This window comes from Prionailurus viverrinus, chromosome A1 (genome assembly GCF_022837055.1).
Source record: "Prionailurus viverrinus isolate Anna chromosome A1, UM_Priviv_1.0, whole genome shotgun sequence".
Taxonomy (NCBI): domain Eukaryota; kingdom Metazoa; phylum Chordata; class Mammalia; order Carnivora; family Felidae; genus Prionailurus; species Prionailurus viverrinus.
In genome coordinates, this window is record NC_062561.1 from 19,561,757 (window position 1) to 19,578,452 (window position 16,696).

The following is a 16,696-nucleotide window of genomic DNA, read 5'->3' on the forward strand; positions in this document are numbered from 1 at the left end:
ACTAAATATTTATTAAACATAACATGAGACCATGGAATATACTTTCTTGAGTTAAAAACTGATGAATATGATCTTAGGAATTTCAGTTTTATCAAAACCCTTCCAAAAAGGGTGTAAAATACAAAAAAAAGCTTTTCTGCCTGAGAAATAGGAACTGTGGTGATTCTCAGTTGGGAGTAATTTTGTTGCCCCCAGAGACATCTGGCAATGTCTGGAGACGTTTTTGGTTGTCCTGACCGGGGAGGGAATACTACTGACATCTAGTGGGTAGAGACCAGGGATGCTGCCAGATGGCCTACCACACAGAGCACAGCCCCCCACAACAAAGAATTATGTGACCCCAATGTCAGTAGTGCTGAGACTAAGAAACCTTGATGTACATCAACAGTGAATGGCCCACATGGTGTAGTATTTGATAACTGCCCAGTGAGTGGAACAGTGTTTTATATTCAGCCAAGTCTAATGTGTATTTTACCTTAGGGCCATAATATAAGAAACATGGACCAGAGCATTTTTTTCTTAAAAAAAAAAATACCCATAATTAAAAGCACATCTTACATTCTCAGGGTGCATGTCATATACTAAGATGTCACTTTCTGTCTCCAGTTTCCTATCTTAAAATGAAAAATGTCCATGTTAAACTCTTCCTGACATCTTAAGGAGACCTCAGTGCTTTTAAGAGTAACCTGGGACTGTATTCCTAGAATTTTCCTGGGGCTATTATGGCACCTGACTGCCCCCAAATGTCCACTTTTGCGGGAGAGCAGCTCCTTGGCACGTGGCTGTGGGAAAAGTCATTCCCAAACAAGTTGGAATATGTGACTTTCTGCTGGTCTCTGCCTTTCCATCTTACGTTGGCTTCTTTTGTTTTTATCCGCAATATCAGGGAGGATGCTGGCGCATGAGGTACTGCATGTTCCTTTAAGATACTGTCACCCTGCTGTGTGATGTCACTTGTAGGGAGACGTTCATGTCACCTTCTAGAAGTCCACCCAGTCCCGTCGGAGTGTCCGGTGTTATTTTAACGAGAATTACTGTTTTTTTTTAATCATATCATCTTTATCTCTAAAAACCACAATTATGTCTTAAATACTGCGTCCTTCAATCTGAATGCAACTGTTTCTAATCAAAGTGAAATGACCCTTTAATAATGCACCTTATTTTAGGATTCTGCCTTTCAAAATCAAGGAATAAAGTATAGATGAACGCTAAAGAAATTGTGCTCTGTATCCTTGATTTAGAAGACATACTATAATTAAAGTGAATATAATGTCTCCTGATTGTACCTCAGAGACAGCCGCCATTTTGAAAAATAAACCAAGATAAATCACGATGTCAGAATGCAAAGAGTAACAACCTTGTGGGTCGCTAGGTAACTGGAAAAGAGACCCATATTTTGTTTGTTTGGAGTTTACCAAGAAAACAGTAGTGAAAAAAATAGAAGAAAATAAAGGTGGCTCCAAATCCCGTCCCTAGGAGTAACAGTTTTTTGCACTTTGGTGAACATCCTTCCAGTATTGTTGAAGGACTATGTAGAGATATGGGCAGATATTTCACACTAATTCAGTCACAACACATGCCATTTTGTGGTTGCTTTTTTTTTATCCAGCAGTGTTACTGATGTCTTTCCATGTCAGCAAGGATAGATACACATCATGATTTCAACAATTGCATAATATTCCATTATGTACATCATACCCACAATTATTTTTTTCATACCCACAATTTAATTCATTCCCTATGGGTTGTCTCTAGTTTTTTGCCATTATAAAAAACGCTGTGATAAGTATCTTTGTATCTTTAGCCACTTGCATGATTATCATCTAAGATTCCTGAGAGATCTATGATTTTTTAAAGTTTTCATAAGAATGATAAAAATAACATGTAATATTGTTACTATGTAATAACGGAAAGTGTAATAGTTACAATTTTTAGGTGCCTTTCTTCTGCTAGATATTGTACAATGCACATTTATATGTTTATATATATATATATATATAATCTCATTTAACCCTTATAACAACCAGCTGGGCATTATTGGTATTATTGTCTCCGTTTTGTATGTGAGGGAGCTGAGACCCAGAGAAGTCAAATTAGTGTCAGGGCCAGGAAATGGATATACCTAGTCCGATTCTAGAGTCCATGCTCCTTTCTCCAGCAGAGTTTCATATACCTCTCATCATGGCTCTCTCAGAGGAAAGCCTGTGGGATCAGGTTGGAAAACTGGGCTGGGGAACAGTGAATGAGCCATGTGATAACACAACACTGAGGCAGAGTGGAACGCACCATGTTTCCCAAACCCCCACTCGTCACACAGACTCAGGTCCCACTGCCTGCCTTGAAATGTTCTCATGTGATTAGGAGTCTATGGGATCCCTCATTTAACCCTCAGCCTGCCTGTATCTGTTTCCTCTTTTCAGACCCCCAACAAGCACATCTCCCAGACAGAGGTGATCATCCGGTTTGCATTCCAGACATCCATCACGGTGCTCTGCATTGCCTGCCCCTGCTCGCTGGGCTTGGCCACACCCACGGCGGTCATGGTGGGCACCGGGGTGGCCGCCCAGAATGGCATCCTCATCAAGGGAGGCAAGCCTCTGGAAATGGCCCACAAGGTTGGCCTTGCTCTCCTGCCTGTCCTTTGGGGTCTTGGCTGGAATGACTTTGTAGGTGTTGCTGTGTGATTTTTTTTTTTTTTGAAACTTAGTCCTCGTGAAAATGGTATCTGTTTAAATTCTGTATTAAGAGGACAACCTGGAAGAGGCTCGAGGGCACTCCGTTAATTAAATAAAACAGAAAGCCAAGACTGACTGGGAATGATAGCAACAACAGCTAAGAGTTATAAGATTAAATACAAATTGATTTCGTCTCATTAACAACTCTTTGAGGTGGGTGCTTATTATTCCCGTTTTGCAGATGAGGAAGCTACAGCGGGAGGAGGTGAGGCAATTTGCCCAAAGGCCTACAGCTTTGGCAGAGCTGGGACTCACACCCGGGGAGCCGGGCTCAGACAGTACTGGAGCACAAACATGTGATTAGCAGAGGGATCCTCACTCCCGGGAGTGGAATAGTCAGCAACCGTGTTTATGAAGAATCTTTCTTCGGCCCAACATGCCCATCCCTAACCTTCCGTCCCTCCGTTTATTTACGTTTGTTGAGTATTTACTTTGTGTGTGTGGGTCCTGTCCTAGGCCCTGGCAATGGCCATGGGCCTCTGCTGTGAGGGAGCTCACACGTTAGTGGGAGAGGCAGGTGTGGAGTATGCAGACCACAAATCCGTGAAAGCGTGTGAGGCTGGCAGGGTGGTTTAGCAGGGACCTAACCTGCACTTGTGTGTGTTGGCCTGGGGGTGAGTGGGTGCAGAGGCAGGAAAGGAAGTACAGGGGGTCCACCTGGGACCAACCAGTAGAGCCAGAGTGAGCCAGACAGCGGAGGTTGGGAAGGATGTTCTGGCAGTGGAACAGCCTGGGGAGGCTGTACTGTCCTATCATAGGCTCCATAAGATCAGGGACTGGGAACTCTTTTCTCACCGTTGTGTCCCCAGCATCTTGCCCAGGGTCCGGCACATCGGAAGCACTCAGCGGTTACTTGCTGAATAAGTAATGAGGAACCGGAAGGAAATGAGAGAGAGAGAGAGACTGACAGGAGAAGGGCTGCTGAGGGAGCAAGGCAGGGAAGGCAGGGCCTGGGAGTTTCTGTCAACTCCAGATTGGATCCGGAACTTAACCCCAAGAACAACAAGGGGCCGTGGAGGGGTGTGAAGCCCTGCAGGATGGCACTGGGTTACTTGTTGGGAAGACCGCTGTGCCTGCAGAGTGGAGGGAGGGACGAAAGGCAGCAAGAATTGTTGGAGGCAGAGCAGTTACGTGCGTTGCTGAGGCTGGCGCTCGGCATCAGAAACAAAGAGCTGAGTGTTGTTTGCTAAGTGAGGGAAAGCCGGGCCTGTGGGGCAGTCTGGGCACGGCGAGCAGCTGGCCTTCGACAGGGCCTGGGGCTTGGGGGAGTGTGGAGTTCAGGGATCGCTGGGCTGCAGCCGCGGACACAGGGACCGACCAGCAGAGCCCAGACCCGTGGGGACCACGGACCCAGTGGGACAGGCGGAGAAAGTGGCTCCGGTGGTTGGTTACATGGCCAGGGGCACCGCCTTCCCCCCCGCCAGCTGCAGTGTGAGTGCCTTATTCTCAGGCGGCCGCAGAGACACTGCAGGGCGCTGACACGGACAGATGTGCGTGGTGGCATTGCCCAGAAGACGGTGCCATGCCATCTCCTGTCACACTGGAGTGACAGTTTCTGGCTTGACCTGGCAAGGGTTAAGTCACAGCGTGGATTGTTCCAGCTGGACTGAGAGGGAGACAGTGTCTTTGTCGCAGGAATCGTGAACCCGGGATTGATCGTGGAGGATTGAGTTAATGGAGTCATGAAGGGATGTTACTCACTCGAGCTTAGTTGAGTGGAGTTCTGCCTCAAGGTTGTGTGGACTCTTCAAGTCCCTTCCACCTGTATACGTGATCACCAAGGTGTGGTTGTTTTGGCAGATAAAGACTGTGATGTTTGACAAAACTGGCACCATTACCCACGGGGTCCCCAAGGTCATGAGGGTCCTCCTGCTCGTGGATGTGGCCACGCTACCCCTCAGGAAGGTTCTTGCTGTGGTGGGGACTGCGGAGGCCAGCAGCGAGCACCCCCTGGGTGTGGCAGTCACCAAGTACTGTAAAGAGGTATGTCGACCTGGGCATTGCTCACCCCGCCCCGTGCCCTTCCCCCCCTCCACCTCCCCTGCTGTCACCGGCTGGGCTGGAAGCCTCCAAGCGCCTTCCTCCTCACAGGCCTTTTCTCCTTGGCCTCTGTAACCGGAGTCAGCTGCCTTCCGGGAGGCCTTGGCTTGTGGGGTCCGGAAACCCCTCAGCAGCCCCTGCGGAGCAACAGGTTGGAGATACGGCTCACAGCACTGGGTCCCTCATCCCGTTGCCAGATTATCACAAAAGCAGTTCAGCGTTAACACTCATTTACTGAGATCGTACCGAGCTTCTGTGCTCTGGGAGCTGGTGGTCGGGTGGGAAGGACAGATGGTGGAACAGTTCGGTCCCTTACGAGCACTTAGTGCAAGAGGGATACGAAACCAAATGAGGGGTCGGGGTGAGGCAAGGAGGGAGCCCTCAACTGGGGGCGGGGAAATGGAGAGGAACCAGCAGCAGTGAGCGAAACGCCCCGTGGGTTCTTGGCAGTTAATGGGGAAGCGGTCATCCTTCGACCTCTCCAGAGGAAAGGCCTGTGTAGTTTTCCGTTTTCAGTCTAAACATAGAGGCAGCGGGATGTGCCGGAATATGGCCCCGAAAAATTTTAAACGGTCTGGGCGAATAGGATTATGTGAATGTAGAAAGGTGGTGTGGATGCCTGGGGGAAAAGTGGACAGCTCCACCTGGACAGGGGCTCTTCCAGAAATCTCCTTTGGCATTTTGTGTAGGGTCCTTCGGACCACCATGTCCCCTCTCTCCTGATGTTTCAGGATGAGCTGTGCTCTCTCAGCCCTCCTCTGCTGTGTAGTTAACCCAGATGAAACGGCTCCTCAGTCCTTTCTCCTGCCACTGTCCTCATCCCCCAGGGTCTGTATAGGGGTGGTTACCCTCTTGCTGGGCTCAGAGCTGCTCTGTTACCATTTCCCCCTTCCATCGTTTTCATGAAATGATTTGCAACATAAAAATAATCTTTCCTCTTTTTGCTCTCCCACCTCCTTTAATTTGAGGCATTTGCTGTGAACTGCTCTTCTCCTTTCAGTCTGCCCTTTGTCCAGTATCATGAGGCATCAGTTTAATAATCATAGTGTCGGTGTCAGATAAGAGAAGGGATTGCAGAGTTACTAGTCCGTCTCCTCCCCTTCCCGGTCCTGCTTACCCCTCAGTTCTGGCTGGTGCTGTGCCTTCCTGCCCCGCTCCCCGGGGTCTGTCCTCCCTCCTACTCACCTCCCCTCCCTCCCTGCCTCCACAGGAGCTGGGAACAGAGACCTTGGGGTACTGCACAGACTTCCAGGCGGTGCCAGGCTGCGGAATTGGCTGTAAAGTCAGCAACGTGGAGGGCATCCTGGCCCACGGCAAGCGCCAATGGAGCACACAGGCTGGGGTCTCGAACGGCGTTGGCGGTGTCCCTGAGGAGACAGGTACCCCTGGCCCTCGTCTCTCTGCCCGGCCTGCAGCGGTGGGGTCCGGCCGGCTCAGGTGGTGGCATGCCAAACCAGGGAGCCTGTGCCAGCACCGCTGGGTCCCCTGCTATGGATGGGGGTGGCTCATGGCTGGGGTGCCACATGCCCGCCTCCCCCAGGAAGACCTGTGGCTTCTCTGTTGTGTTCTCTGATGCATCTGAGTCTTGACGCTACTGAAATTCATAGAGGGTTGTTTCTGCGACCCGTAATCTTCAGTCTCCTCTTTTTCATCCCAAGTGGGTCTTCTCCTAAGCTACAAAGCAGACAGATGGGAATTCTGCTTTTGCCCTTCCCGTCTTCCTCCCGTGCGGTGGAGCTCTGACGGGATGTGTTGTGTTTACAGAGCTGGCGGCAGAGAATGCAGAGGGGAATGGTCTGCCCAAGCCAAGAAGGGGTACTGTGTGGAGCAACAGCTGTCTTCAAATAGCGGCTTTTCTGACTCTAAGCATAGCTTGGTAGCCACCGCCGTAAGAGTGTAGAAACCCTCCCAACCCCAAAACCCCGTGTCGAGTATTCTCTCTTCAGTGCATTGGTAGTTCAGTCTTGCTTGGGAATGCATATTGCTAGAAGCCACCTGCCACCTTCTAGCAGTTTAGAACCCTAGGGTGACCCTTCCATTTAGTTCCGGGGACTGGTCTGTGTGGTGACACCTAAGTTAGTGGCACACAGAGTTAAAAGGTGACAGGAGATGGGGGTGCCTGGGTAGCTCAGTAGGTTAAGTGTCCGACTTCAGCTCAAGTCATGATCTTGTAGTTAGTTCAAGCCCCGCATCAGGCTCACTGCTGTCAGCCCACCCGCTTCAGATCCTCTGTCCCCGTCTCCTCCTCCCCAGCATGTGTATGTGTGTGTGTGTGTGCGCGCTCTCTCTCAAAAATAAATAAACATTTAAAAAGAAAAAGGGTGAGGGGCGCCTGGGTGGCTCAGTTGGTTGAGTGTCCGACTTCAGCTCAGGTCATGATCTTGCAGTTCATGAGTTCGAGCCCCGCGTCGGGCTCTGTGCTGACAGCTTAGAGCCTGGAGCCTGCTTCGGATTCTGTGTCTCCCTCTCTCTCTGCCCCTCCCTCCCTCTCTCTCTTTCTCTCTCTCTCTCTCTGTCTCAAAATAAATAAACATTAAAAAAATTTTTTTTTAGTACATCTTTAAAAAAAAAAAAGGCGACAGGGGAAGACTCACCTAGACTTTTAGGAGGAAAACCTTTAAGACATTTCCTAGATAGAGACTAGTTATTTGCTGATGCCCCTTGGGTCAGGCATCTGTACCAAGCTACAATTGCTGCTTCAAATCTCTGCAGAAAAAGAACCAGCAGATACCTCTTAAAGGCAAATAAGAACACTGCCTAATGGTTAATGGGCTCATAACATTTTCACACATACTGCATGTACCTTTTAATCCACCCCGTTTTAATCCACATGCTCACATTCCACACGTTAATTACTCTTTTTTCCCTGGTCCTTCAAGGATGATGCTACGAGAGGGGCTTACTAGGTACAGTTTTTCAGAACGGTTGAAAGGACATTCTGCTGTTCAAAGGATCCCACGGTTTTTAGTCCTTTCGCACAGTAAAATTGGACTCTTTGGGAATAACCACAAATTCTTTTGAACAGATGCAACCCCCCAGACCTTCTCTGTGCTGATTGGGAACCGCGAATGGATGAGGCGCAACGGCTTAACCATTTCCAGCGACATCAGTGACACTATGACAGATCACGAGATGAAAGGCCAGACAGCCATCCTGGTGGCCATTGATGGTAAAATGCCCCACCCACCCCTGCCTTCTGCTCTCAGAAACGAAGTTTCTTAGGGCTATCTGGCAAAAATAGACTTTCTCGGGTTTTTTTTTTAAATATATTTTCCTGTCTGTTAATTTAAATTCTATAGCCCAAAAGGCTGCCTTGACAGTTTTTCACTTCGTTCTCGGTCTGGAGGTGTCTCTCTCGTTGTGTCCATCCTTCCCTGACACCCAGAGCGAGGTGGTGTCGGCCTCCTTGGTCTTACGTTCTACGCTGCCCTCGCTATCATTGTCTGCGTCCGTCCAAGCCCGACGTTCGGTCACCCGCCTCCCCCATCACTGCAGACGCAGCCGCGGTTTGCTGTCCGGGAAGGTTAGCCGCGGGGTGCCCTCCAGTAGCGAGACCCACTGCCCCGCTCCACAGAGCTCTCCAGGATTGCATGTGTCTCAGTCCTCAGGTTGTGTCCGCGGCTTCACGCCTCAGTGGATTGGAATCTTCCTTTGCTGGTGTTCTCTCTTATAGAAGTGAAACTGTATGCAGATGAGCAACATAAATTATTCTCATTTTTACTGCTTCAACCAGATATGTCCTCTGTCACTCTTTTCTCCTGCTCACACCACCATGCCCTTTCCAAAGTCCTTATAAGCCCGCAGTCCCCTCAGCAACTCAGATCGGAATCTGCTCAGCTGAAGGGGCCGTGCCCTCGGTCACACCACTCGCCCGCATCTGTCCCCCCGCGCCCCAGTCCTCGAAAGCCTTCCTGCCTCAGGATCCAAAGATTCACGCAAAACAAAACAAAACACAACAAACAAAAAAGTTATACAGAGATGCGTTCTATAGGAAGGACTGATTTTCTGTTTGGACATTCATCACTTTTAAGTAGCGTTTATTGTACTCATTCCGATTGTCGTGTTCCAAAAACAATAGCTAACATGCATTGCGTTATTATGACCCAGACACTCTGCAAAGTGATAGATGTTCCTTGCAGAATATTTGGAAGATTCTGAGAACTATAAAGAAGAAAATGAAATTACTCCTTATCCTAGCCTTCGGAGAGCCACTGTTAGCATTTCATGTTCCTTCCAGACTTTTGTATGCATCTACAAATGTTGGTAACTTTTAAGAATGCAGAATCAAAGCCACGTTATGTTTTGTACTTCGGTGCTTTGCTTTCGCATGTGATGTTGCATTATAGAAACGATCACCGGTAGTGGAGCCTCCTTTATTTCCTCCTTTGCCCCTCGGGCCACCCAGCGCCCGCCATTGAGGACTCACCTGAGGGTGTCCCCTGCAGGCGTGCTCTGCGGGATGATTGCCATCGCGGATGCTGTCAAGCAGGAGGCAGCCCTGGCCGTGCACACGCTGAAGAGCATGGGCGTGGACGTGGTTCTGATCACTGGGGACAACCGGAAGACGGCCAGAGCCATTGCCACCCAGGTGGGGGCTGGGGGCTGGGGATCTTCCCCCTTTCAAATTGACCTTAAGCCCACTGGAGCAGTTTGAGAGGGAAAAGTCAGCGACAGCCAGCGCATCCAGTGCCCCACCTTGCGTCTGGTCTTTCCCCGCGCTGGGTGCGTTTCTCTCCTCATGCTCTGTTCTGGCCCGAGCTGTGCAGCATCCCATGGGAGATCACTGTGCTGCCGTTGCAGAAGACAATTCCAACGTCCTCTGCGTCTGTATCTCCAATGGGGGAAAAAAAAATCATGGCTTGAGAGTTGAAATATACAACTTTCTAGATTTGGGGTTTAAGGGAATGTTTTGTCAGCTCAGCTCTTTTTTTTTTAACGTTTATTTTTGAGTGAGAGAGAGAGAGTGCACGCATGAGTGGGGAAGGGCAGAAAGAGAGGGAGACATGGAATCTGAAGCAGACTCCAGGCTCCGAGCTGTCAGCACAGAGCCTGACGTGGGGCTCGAACCCAAGGACCGTGAGGACCACAACCTGAGCCGAAGTCGGACGCTCAACCGACCGAGCCACTTGGGTGCCCCAGCTCAGCTCTTCCCAAGTGTGTGCAGCTGACACGGCTGGGTCGCAGGCAGTTCTCCAGCAACGCTCACTCCTAGGCACTGCTTCCTGTCCGCCCGACTCCGCCCAGGCCGATGGCTCCGGTGCAAATTCCTAAAAATTACACAGCCTCCCCAAAGAGGTGTAAAGTGTATGTTTTTGAAAATGAACTGCTTCCTATAAGGGAAGCCCCAGTACCTCTCTAAACGTGGCCTTCCTTGCTAATGATGGTCTTGTCGAGTACCCATGCCTCTTCCTGGTTAAAAATCATTTATCAGTTCAGCAAGCACTTCCTAAGCACCACCTATGTGACAGGCCACAGAGCAGAGTGAAGAGGGCACCTGCCCTCCAGCAGCTCACTGCGCTGGGGGGAGGGTGGACCAGTGGCCAGGGTTGAACTGAGGGCTCAGTTCTCCAACAGAAAAGTGCACAGGACATGTGGGGGATGCCAGATCACACCCCCCACCCCCGCCCTGGCAAGGGCTGGAGACCCCTTCCCAGGGGAGGAAATGCTTGAGCAGGGGTGGTCAGATGAAGAAAAGGGGGAGGGATGGAGAAAGGGTAGCTGACGGATCCAGGACAGAGCAGGCAGCCTGAGCTCCCCAGCAGTGGGCTGGAGAGCTGCCAGGAGCCGAACGGGGCAGAGTCCAGGCTGGGCCTGCTGGGCCACAAGGCAGGAGGCCAGAGACACGAAGAAACCAGTTATAGGGGGGGCCTCGGGAGGCAGACCGAGGAGTGCGGTTGTTATCCTAAGGGAAGTGGGAGCCACTGGAAGTCTTTAAGCAGGAGAGTAGCGTGATCGGCTGACCACTGCTTCGGGAAGACCACGGTGGGCATAGGGGAAGGGGAGGCTGGGAGGTGGACAGGGAGACCCGCAGGGGCCTAAGCCTCCATGGAAGTGGGGGAGGGCACCAGGATGGGCACGCATGCCCTGGGATCTGCAGGGTTTGGTGACTGACGTCATCGACTGGACCGGGGGAAGATGACTCACACATTTCTGCTACTGTTCACCGTCCCTTGCCAACAGCAGGTGTCGTGTATTTGTTCCTTGACTTCTCTTTTCCTTTCCCTTTAGGTTGGCATCAACAAAGTCTTTGCAGAGGTGCTGCCTTCTCACAAGGTGGCCAAGGTCCAGGAGCTCCAGAATGAAGGGAAGAGAGTCGCCATGGTGGGAGATGGGGTCAACGACTCGCCGGCCTTGGCCCGGGCCGACGTGGGCATTGCCATCGGGACAGGCACAGATGTCGCCATTGAGGCTGCTGACGTTGTCCTCATCAGAGTGAGCTTGGCTCTGTCTTCTCCCGCCCTGTTGTCCAGGTCATGGGAGCGGTGAGGGCCGTGGGACAGAGCTCCTGACTGACCGTGTGTTCCTCCTACAGAACGACTTGCTCGACGTGGTGGCAAGCATTCACCTCTCCAAGAGGACCGTCTGGAGAGTACGACTCAATCTGGTGCTGGCATTGATTTATAATCTGATCGGGATACCCATCGCGGCAGGTAGGGTGGCTTTCACCTGTTTGCTGACCTTTGACTCCAGCTTCTTTGACAGCAGGCTTCTGTCTGCCTGCTGGGTTCCTGCCAGCCTAGTGGGTAACCCGCTTCACTGGCTGCCAGAGCGTTTTAGAAAGAGTTTGGTTTCATTATGTTCTCTGCTTCATAAGTCTCTAAAGGTAAATGAAAGCTGCAGAGAGGGTCCCTGGGGTTCCCTGCTCCCTTGGAGCTCCTCCTGAACCCGTGATGCATTTGGGGACCGTCCCAGGAAGGCCAGGGTGGGTGGGTGAGCCCAGTCCCTTTGACGGCACCCCTACCCAGCTCCGAGACTGCCTGTTGGCACATGGTCATGACGTGGCAGCAGGGGCTTCTGAGCCACCCCAAGGAGGAGAACTTCACAGTGGGCAGCCCAAAGCGGTGCCCCTCACCTCTGGGCTGTGGCGTGAGTGTTGTCCTTCCCTTGGCCAGGGGTCTTCATGCCCATCGGCATCGTGCTACAGCCGTGGATGGGCTCAGCGGCCATGGCAGCCTCCTCCGTATCTGTGGTTCTCTCGTCGCTGCAACTCAAGTGGTGAGTCCCTGGAGGCGGGAGCATGTGCCACGGCGGCAGCCCCCAAGCCTTCTCCCTCTACCCAGCCACCCCTTTCCCTCTGCCTCCTGGGCTGGATGGATGTGTGAGGTTCCCAGCGCACCCGAGGCAAAGACAGGACGGTGGAGCCATATGTGTGTGTGTGTGTGTGTGTGTGTGTGTGTGTGTGTGTGTGCGTGTGTGTGTGCGCGCGCGCATGTGTGTGTAATGACTTAATCAGCACCACGAGTAAGTAATTCTCCACCTCCCAGCCATCATCATATGCTCGGCTGTTATAGTTAGTCGGCTCAGGAGTTGTTGACGTGGAAATGTCATGTAGACATGGAATCCTCGTGCATTATTATTTTTCCTTTTTTGAAAAAGATATTTGTTCATGCTTTCACTTAACAAAAGTTAATGGCAGCCTACTATGTGCCAGGCATTTAGATAGCAAGTTTCTGAATCAGGTGAACGTTACCTGAATCCTAGGAGCTCAATACCCTCCCCTTTAAAATCCATGAAGTTTTGATACTGTATGTTATTGAAAGACTTTGATGAGAGGTCTTTGCCAAGTTTCCAAAAAGAAAAAAAAAAAAGCCTCTGTCCACAATGTCTCAAATGCTCTTGGATCCTTGCCTTGCAGCTATAAGAAGCCCGACCTGGAGAGGTATGAGGCCCAGGCCCAGGGCCGCATGAAGCCCCTGACTGCGTCCCAGGTCAGCGTGCACGTTGGCATGGATGACCGGCGACGGGACTCACCGAGGGCCACGCCCTGGGACCAGGTCAGCTACATCAGCCAGGTGTCTCTGTCCTCACTGAAGTCGGACAGGCTGTCTCGGCACAGTGCTGGGGCTGACGACAGTGGGGACAAATGGTCTCTGCTCCTGAATGACAGAGATGAGGAGCAGTGCATCTGAAAGCTCTGGGCAGGGACGGTCCCGGGGCTCGGTCTCCTTGCTGAATAGTCGGGCTGGCTTTCCTGGTAGACGAGGCTCGGGCCGGTCAAGTACGACACCAGCAGCAAGACGGACGAGGTTCCTGTCCGGCCTCGGGGACTTCCGCTCCCTGGACATTCCTGGTCATCTCTCCTAGCACATGCCGCATCCAGACGTGGCCCCTGGGTCGGCCCACCCTGCCTAGATCCCACTAGCACAGGGACCAGGCATCCTGGCCAGACCCTGCTGTTGGCACAGGCTTATCGGGAACGTGGCTGGACTCTCGCAGAGGAGGGGACAGCCAGCCCTCCGCACAGGCCTCTGCTTTTGTGTTTGGGATGATTGCTTATAAAAGGACCAAAAACTTGGCTGGGCCTTTCCTTAAAACTCATGAAAAGCCGTGAGTTTTGACAAGACCCACACACATCAAGTATCCGAGACCGCAGTTTACCTCAAATGCACCCCATTGACTTCTGCCGGCACGGTCTCTTCCTTTTCTGTTCTTCACACTGGGGATGTGCCTCCCCCCCCCCCCCCCCAAGCCCTGCCCGGTCTCTGAGAGCATGGCTGATGCCGTAGTGATCCCTGCTGCTGCTCCCGGGCACCTCTGCCAGACTCTGCTCCCTCACATGCTTGGCCGGAGAGCCTGCCATGCTTCTCTTCAGGTTGAGGAGAGTTTTCTTTCTCGCTAGTGTGCCGCTTGGCCACAGAGTCCTGGCCACGTGCTCAGCGGCCACGGTGGCCTCCTCCATGTCTGTGGTTCTCTCATCGCTGCAGCTCAACTGGTGAGTCCCGTGGGGCGGGAGCGTGCACCACAGGCGGCACCCACTGGGCTGTCTCCCCCACAGAATGGCCTGCTGTTGTGGATTGTCGCTGCCCCACTGGAGGGAGGGTCTCAGAGCCTGAGACCTGAGAAATTCTGCTCCCTGTGGGGTCCAGGCACTTGGGACCCTGGGAGGCCTGTGGTGCTTGAAATGGGTGTCCTACGGGGAGGTGTGTGCGCTCACAGGAACCTCCCTGCAGGCCTCCGGGAGCTTCAAATTACATGGTCTGCTGCGTGACCGTCACCTCGTGGCATTCATTCAGAACTCCTGCCAGGCATGCCCCTGGTGGTGTGCAACTCCAAGCAAACAACGATACCCAAATCAGAGGAAATCAGTTATTCTCCATGAGCTCCTACTTCTGCACCCTGAGTCAGTGCCTTAGGAAAGGAGTCACCACACCTTCCCCAAGAGAAAGTCTTTCACACTTTGAGTGGCTCTTTGTGATGGGGCAGGAATGGGGCCAGTTTTAGACTCTAAAGTCGGTGGTAGTTGACAGAACTACATGGGAGTAGACGAGTAGGATGAAATAAATTTTAAGGTAGAGCCCTGATCGCATACACAGAATAATTTTATTTATTGAGTATCAGTTATTTTTCAGGGACAATATAAGCACTTTCTATAGGTTACCTCTAATCCTCCCAGCATACCAGCAAAGTAGATACTATTGTCCACATTTTATAGGCGGGGCAGTAGGCCCAGAGAGGCTACGTATCCTGTCCAAGATCACACAGCCAGCACACTTGCCAAAACGGGGATCCAAATCCATGTCTCTTGGCTCTGAAGTCTTTTCTTTATTGCCGCTGCCACCCGAATATCAGTTTGGTAAGAATAAATAGGAAAAGGGCACTTGGCTCTTAGAAGAACAAAGCTGCCAGGCAATATACTCATTGTTATCAACTGGGCATGAAATTTGACCGTGGGGTCAACTTCCTCACCTTCTCCTTGGATGGTTTGTTTCCATTTTCGCATATGATTCCATTCTGTTGGGTCTTGCCCTCTAAAATGCAAGTGCAGGGTTCTGTAGTGCCTCTATCATTTTCAGTCTTCCTCTCCTTCCAGGCCCCTTCCCGTTCTTCCCTTCCTTTATTCCTGGCTGTGCTTGGGAGTGTTTCTTGTTTTCTTAACTAGGTTAATCATTGTCTAAAGAATCTAACTGCATTGATTTTTTTCAAAGGCTTTTAGGACCATAAACATCATGTGTATATGGCCATGAAAATATTTATATAATTGCACAGAATGTAACCTTTAGATGTTCAAGGGGTAAGAATTCTTGTGTGCGTCAGATAAGAGCAGTCCCTATTCCAAAAACTTTCCATGCTGTATTAGAATAAAGTTTATTTTTATTCATCTGAAAGTCTGCCTCTTGCTGGCTCCACGTGTGTGAGAAGCATAATTGAGGCCAGTGTGGCTCCGTCTTCACTGAGAACTTCTGCAAGGTGCCGGCTTTGTTCTGCCTCATCAGGGCACAGAAGGGCAGGGTTTTAAACCGTGGAGGCCGTGGGGGGTGGCCAGACCCTCTGATGTGCCACCCCTGGCACCATGTGGGCCTCTCTCCTGGATACAGGGCCTGCCTTGGCGGTGTGTGGAGAGAACCCTGGGGGGCAACCCCATCCAGGTATCTGTCCCACCGGGCCAGACACAGGCCTCGATCTGCCCCATTAGATGCCCCTCTCTCATCGAGAGGAATTGTCAACAAAATGCTGCGTCAGACACACGTGTTTTAATCCGGAGGGATGTGTTTTGGGTCCCTTGGCCCTAAGGGAGCGGGGCAGGGGGAGTAGTCGAAGAGTCTGGACGAAGGGGCTCTGCTGGGAAGGCTCTGTGGGCATCTTGAGGTGGCGAGCGGGCCGCAAGCGAGCTCCAGCTGAGGCCGAGGTGACAGAGTAATTTATCATCCAAACCAGGACACTTTTAAGAGTGAAAGGAGGCGCTATTAATACTTGGCCAGGCCAGCCGGCCTGCAGTGACACTAGCCAGCAAACTGGGACGCGTGGTCACCTTCCCAAAAAGGGAGATAGACCTTGTGAAGTCACTGACACAAACTGCATCATTTCAGAATGCTGCTCTCATTGTAGATTCTGTGGACATGTTGGTGACATATCCTTTATCCAATTTGAGATTTTTCCCTCTGTCATATCCTGAGACCAACGCTTCTCCGTAGAATCACTGAGGTGGTCATCTTTGTGGCCCAGTATGACCACATCAAGAACCAGTCACAGATGTGTCACACTTCCTGGTGCCCTACGGTTTCTCCAGCACACCATGTAGGACTTCAAGCCAGGCACCCTTGACTGTTTTTCTGGAAGTCCAGGTGTGGGGGTTTCGTTGTATGCATGTCTCCTTGTGGGAAGAGAGGATTCCATTTCTTTAAGAAATAGATCTTTCTAAAATTTGAGCAGATGTCCCTGATACGATTCCACACGCACCAGAATAAATCACAGCGTCTATCCATTTCTGATAAGTTTTCAGCCTTTAAGATCTTCGTGAAGGCTTGTGAAGGACAGAATCTACAATGAGAGCTTATAGGGGTCACCCTATGAGCAAATAATAATTGTAGTTTTCTTGGTAAAGATGGCACCGGGAAACTGACGTGTCAAGAGGTAGATACTAAAGTTGTTCTGCTAGTTTACTAAGAGACCAAGATTGGGGTGCCTGGGTGGCTCAGTCGGTTAAGGGTCTGACTCTGGATTTTGGCTCAGGTTATGATCTCACAGTTTATGAGTTCAAGTCCCACATCAGGCTCTGCACTGACAACGTGGAGCCTGCTTGGGATTCTTTCTCTCCCCCTCTCTCTACTCCTCCCCAGCTCAAGCTCACGCTCTCTCTCAAAATAAATAAATTAAAAAAAAATTTAGAAACCAAGAATAATAAAAGTGGCCTTAATTTTAAGAAAATCCAGCATAGACCAAAATCAGCCCACCAAATAGGTTAATTAGAAAAAGATTATTTG

General features: G+C 50.9%; 1 protein-coding gene across 7 annotated transcripts in view; it reads left to right on the plus strand.

The window, feature by feature from the left end:
• Positions 1-15,059, plus strand: part of ATP7B (ATPase copper transporting beta) — a 71,982-nt gene extending 56,923 nt beyond the window's left edge. For 6 of the 7 annotated variants that reach the window (XM_047868524.1, XM_047868543.1, XM_047868493.1 and 3 more), the window contains 9 exons: positions 2,421-2,615; positions 4,536-4,718; positions 5,986-6,154; positions 7,801-7,944; positions 9,221-9,363; positions 11,004-11,207; positions 11,308-11,425; positions 11,888-11,990; positions 12,631-15,059. In XM_047868524.1, coding sequence (XP_047724480.1) covers positions 2,421-2,615; positions 4,536-4,718; positions 5,986-6,154; positions 7,801-7,944; positions 9,221-9,363; positions 11,004-11,207; positions 11,308-11,425; positions 11,888-11,990; positions 12,631-12,904 — 1,533 coding nt within the window. In that variant the 3' untranslated portion in view covers positions 12,905-15,059. The remainder of the gene's footprint in view (positions 1-2,420; positions 2,616-4,535; positions 4,719-5,985; positions 6,155-7,800; positions 7,945-9,220; positions 9,364-11,003; positions 11,208-11,307; positions 11,426-11,887; positions 11,991-12,630) is intronic. The other variant, XR_007154228.1, reaches the window with a different exon arrangement.
• The last annotated feature ends 1,637 nt before the right edge of the window (positions 15,060-16,696 follow it).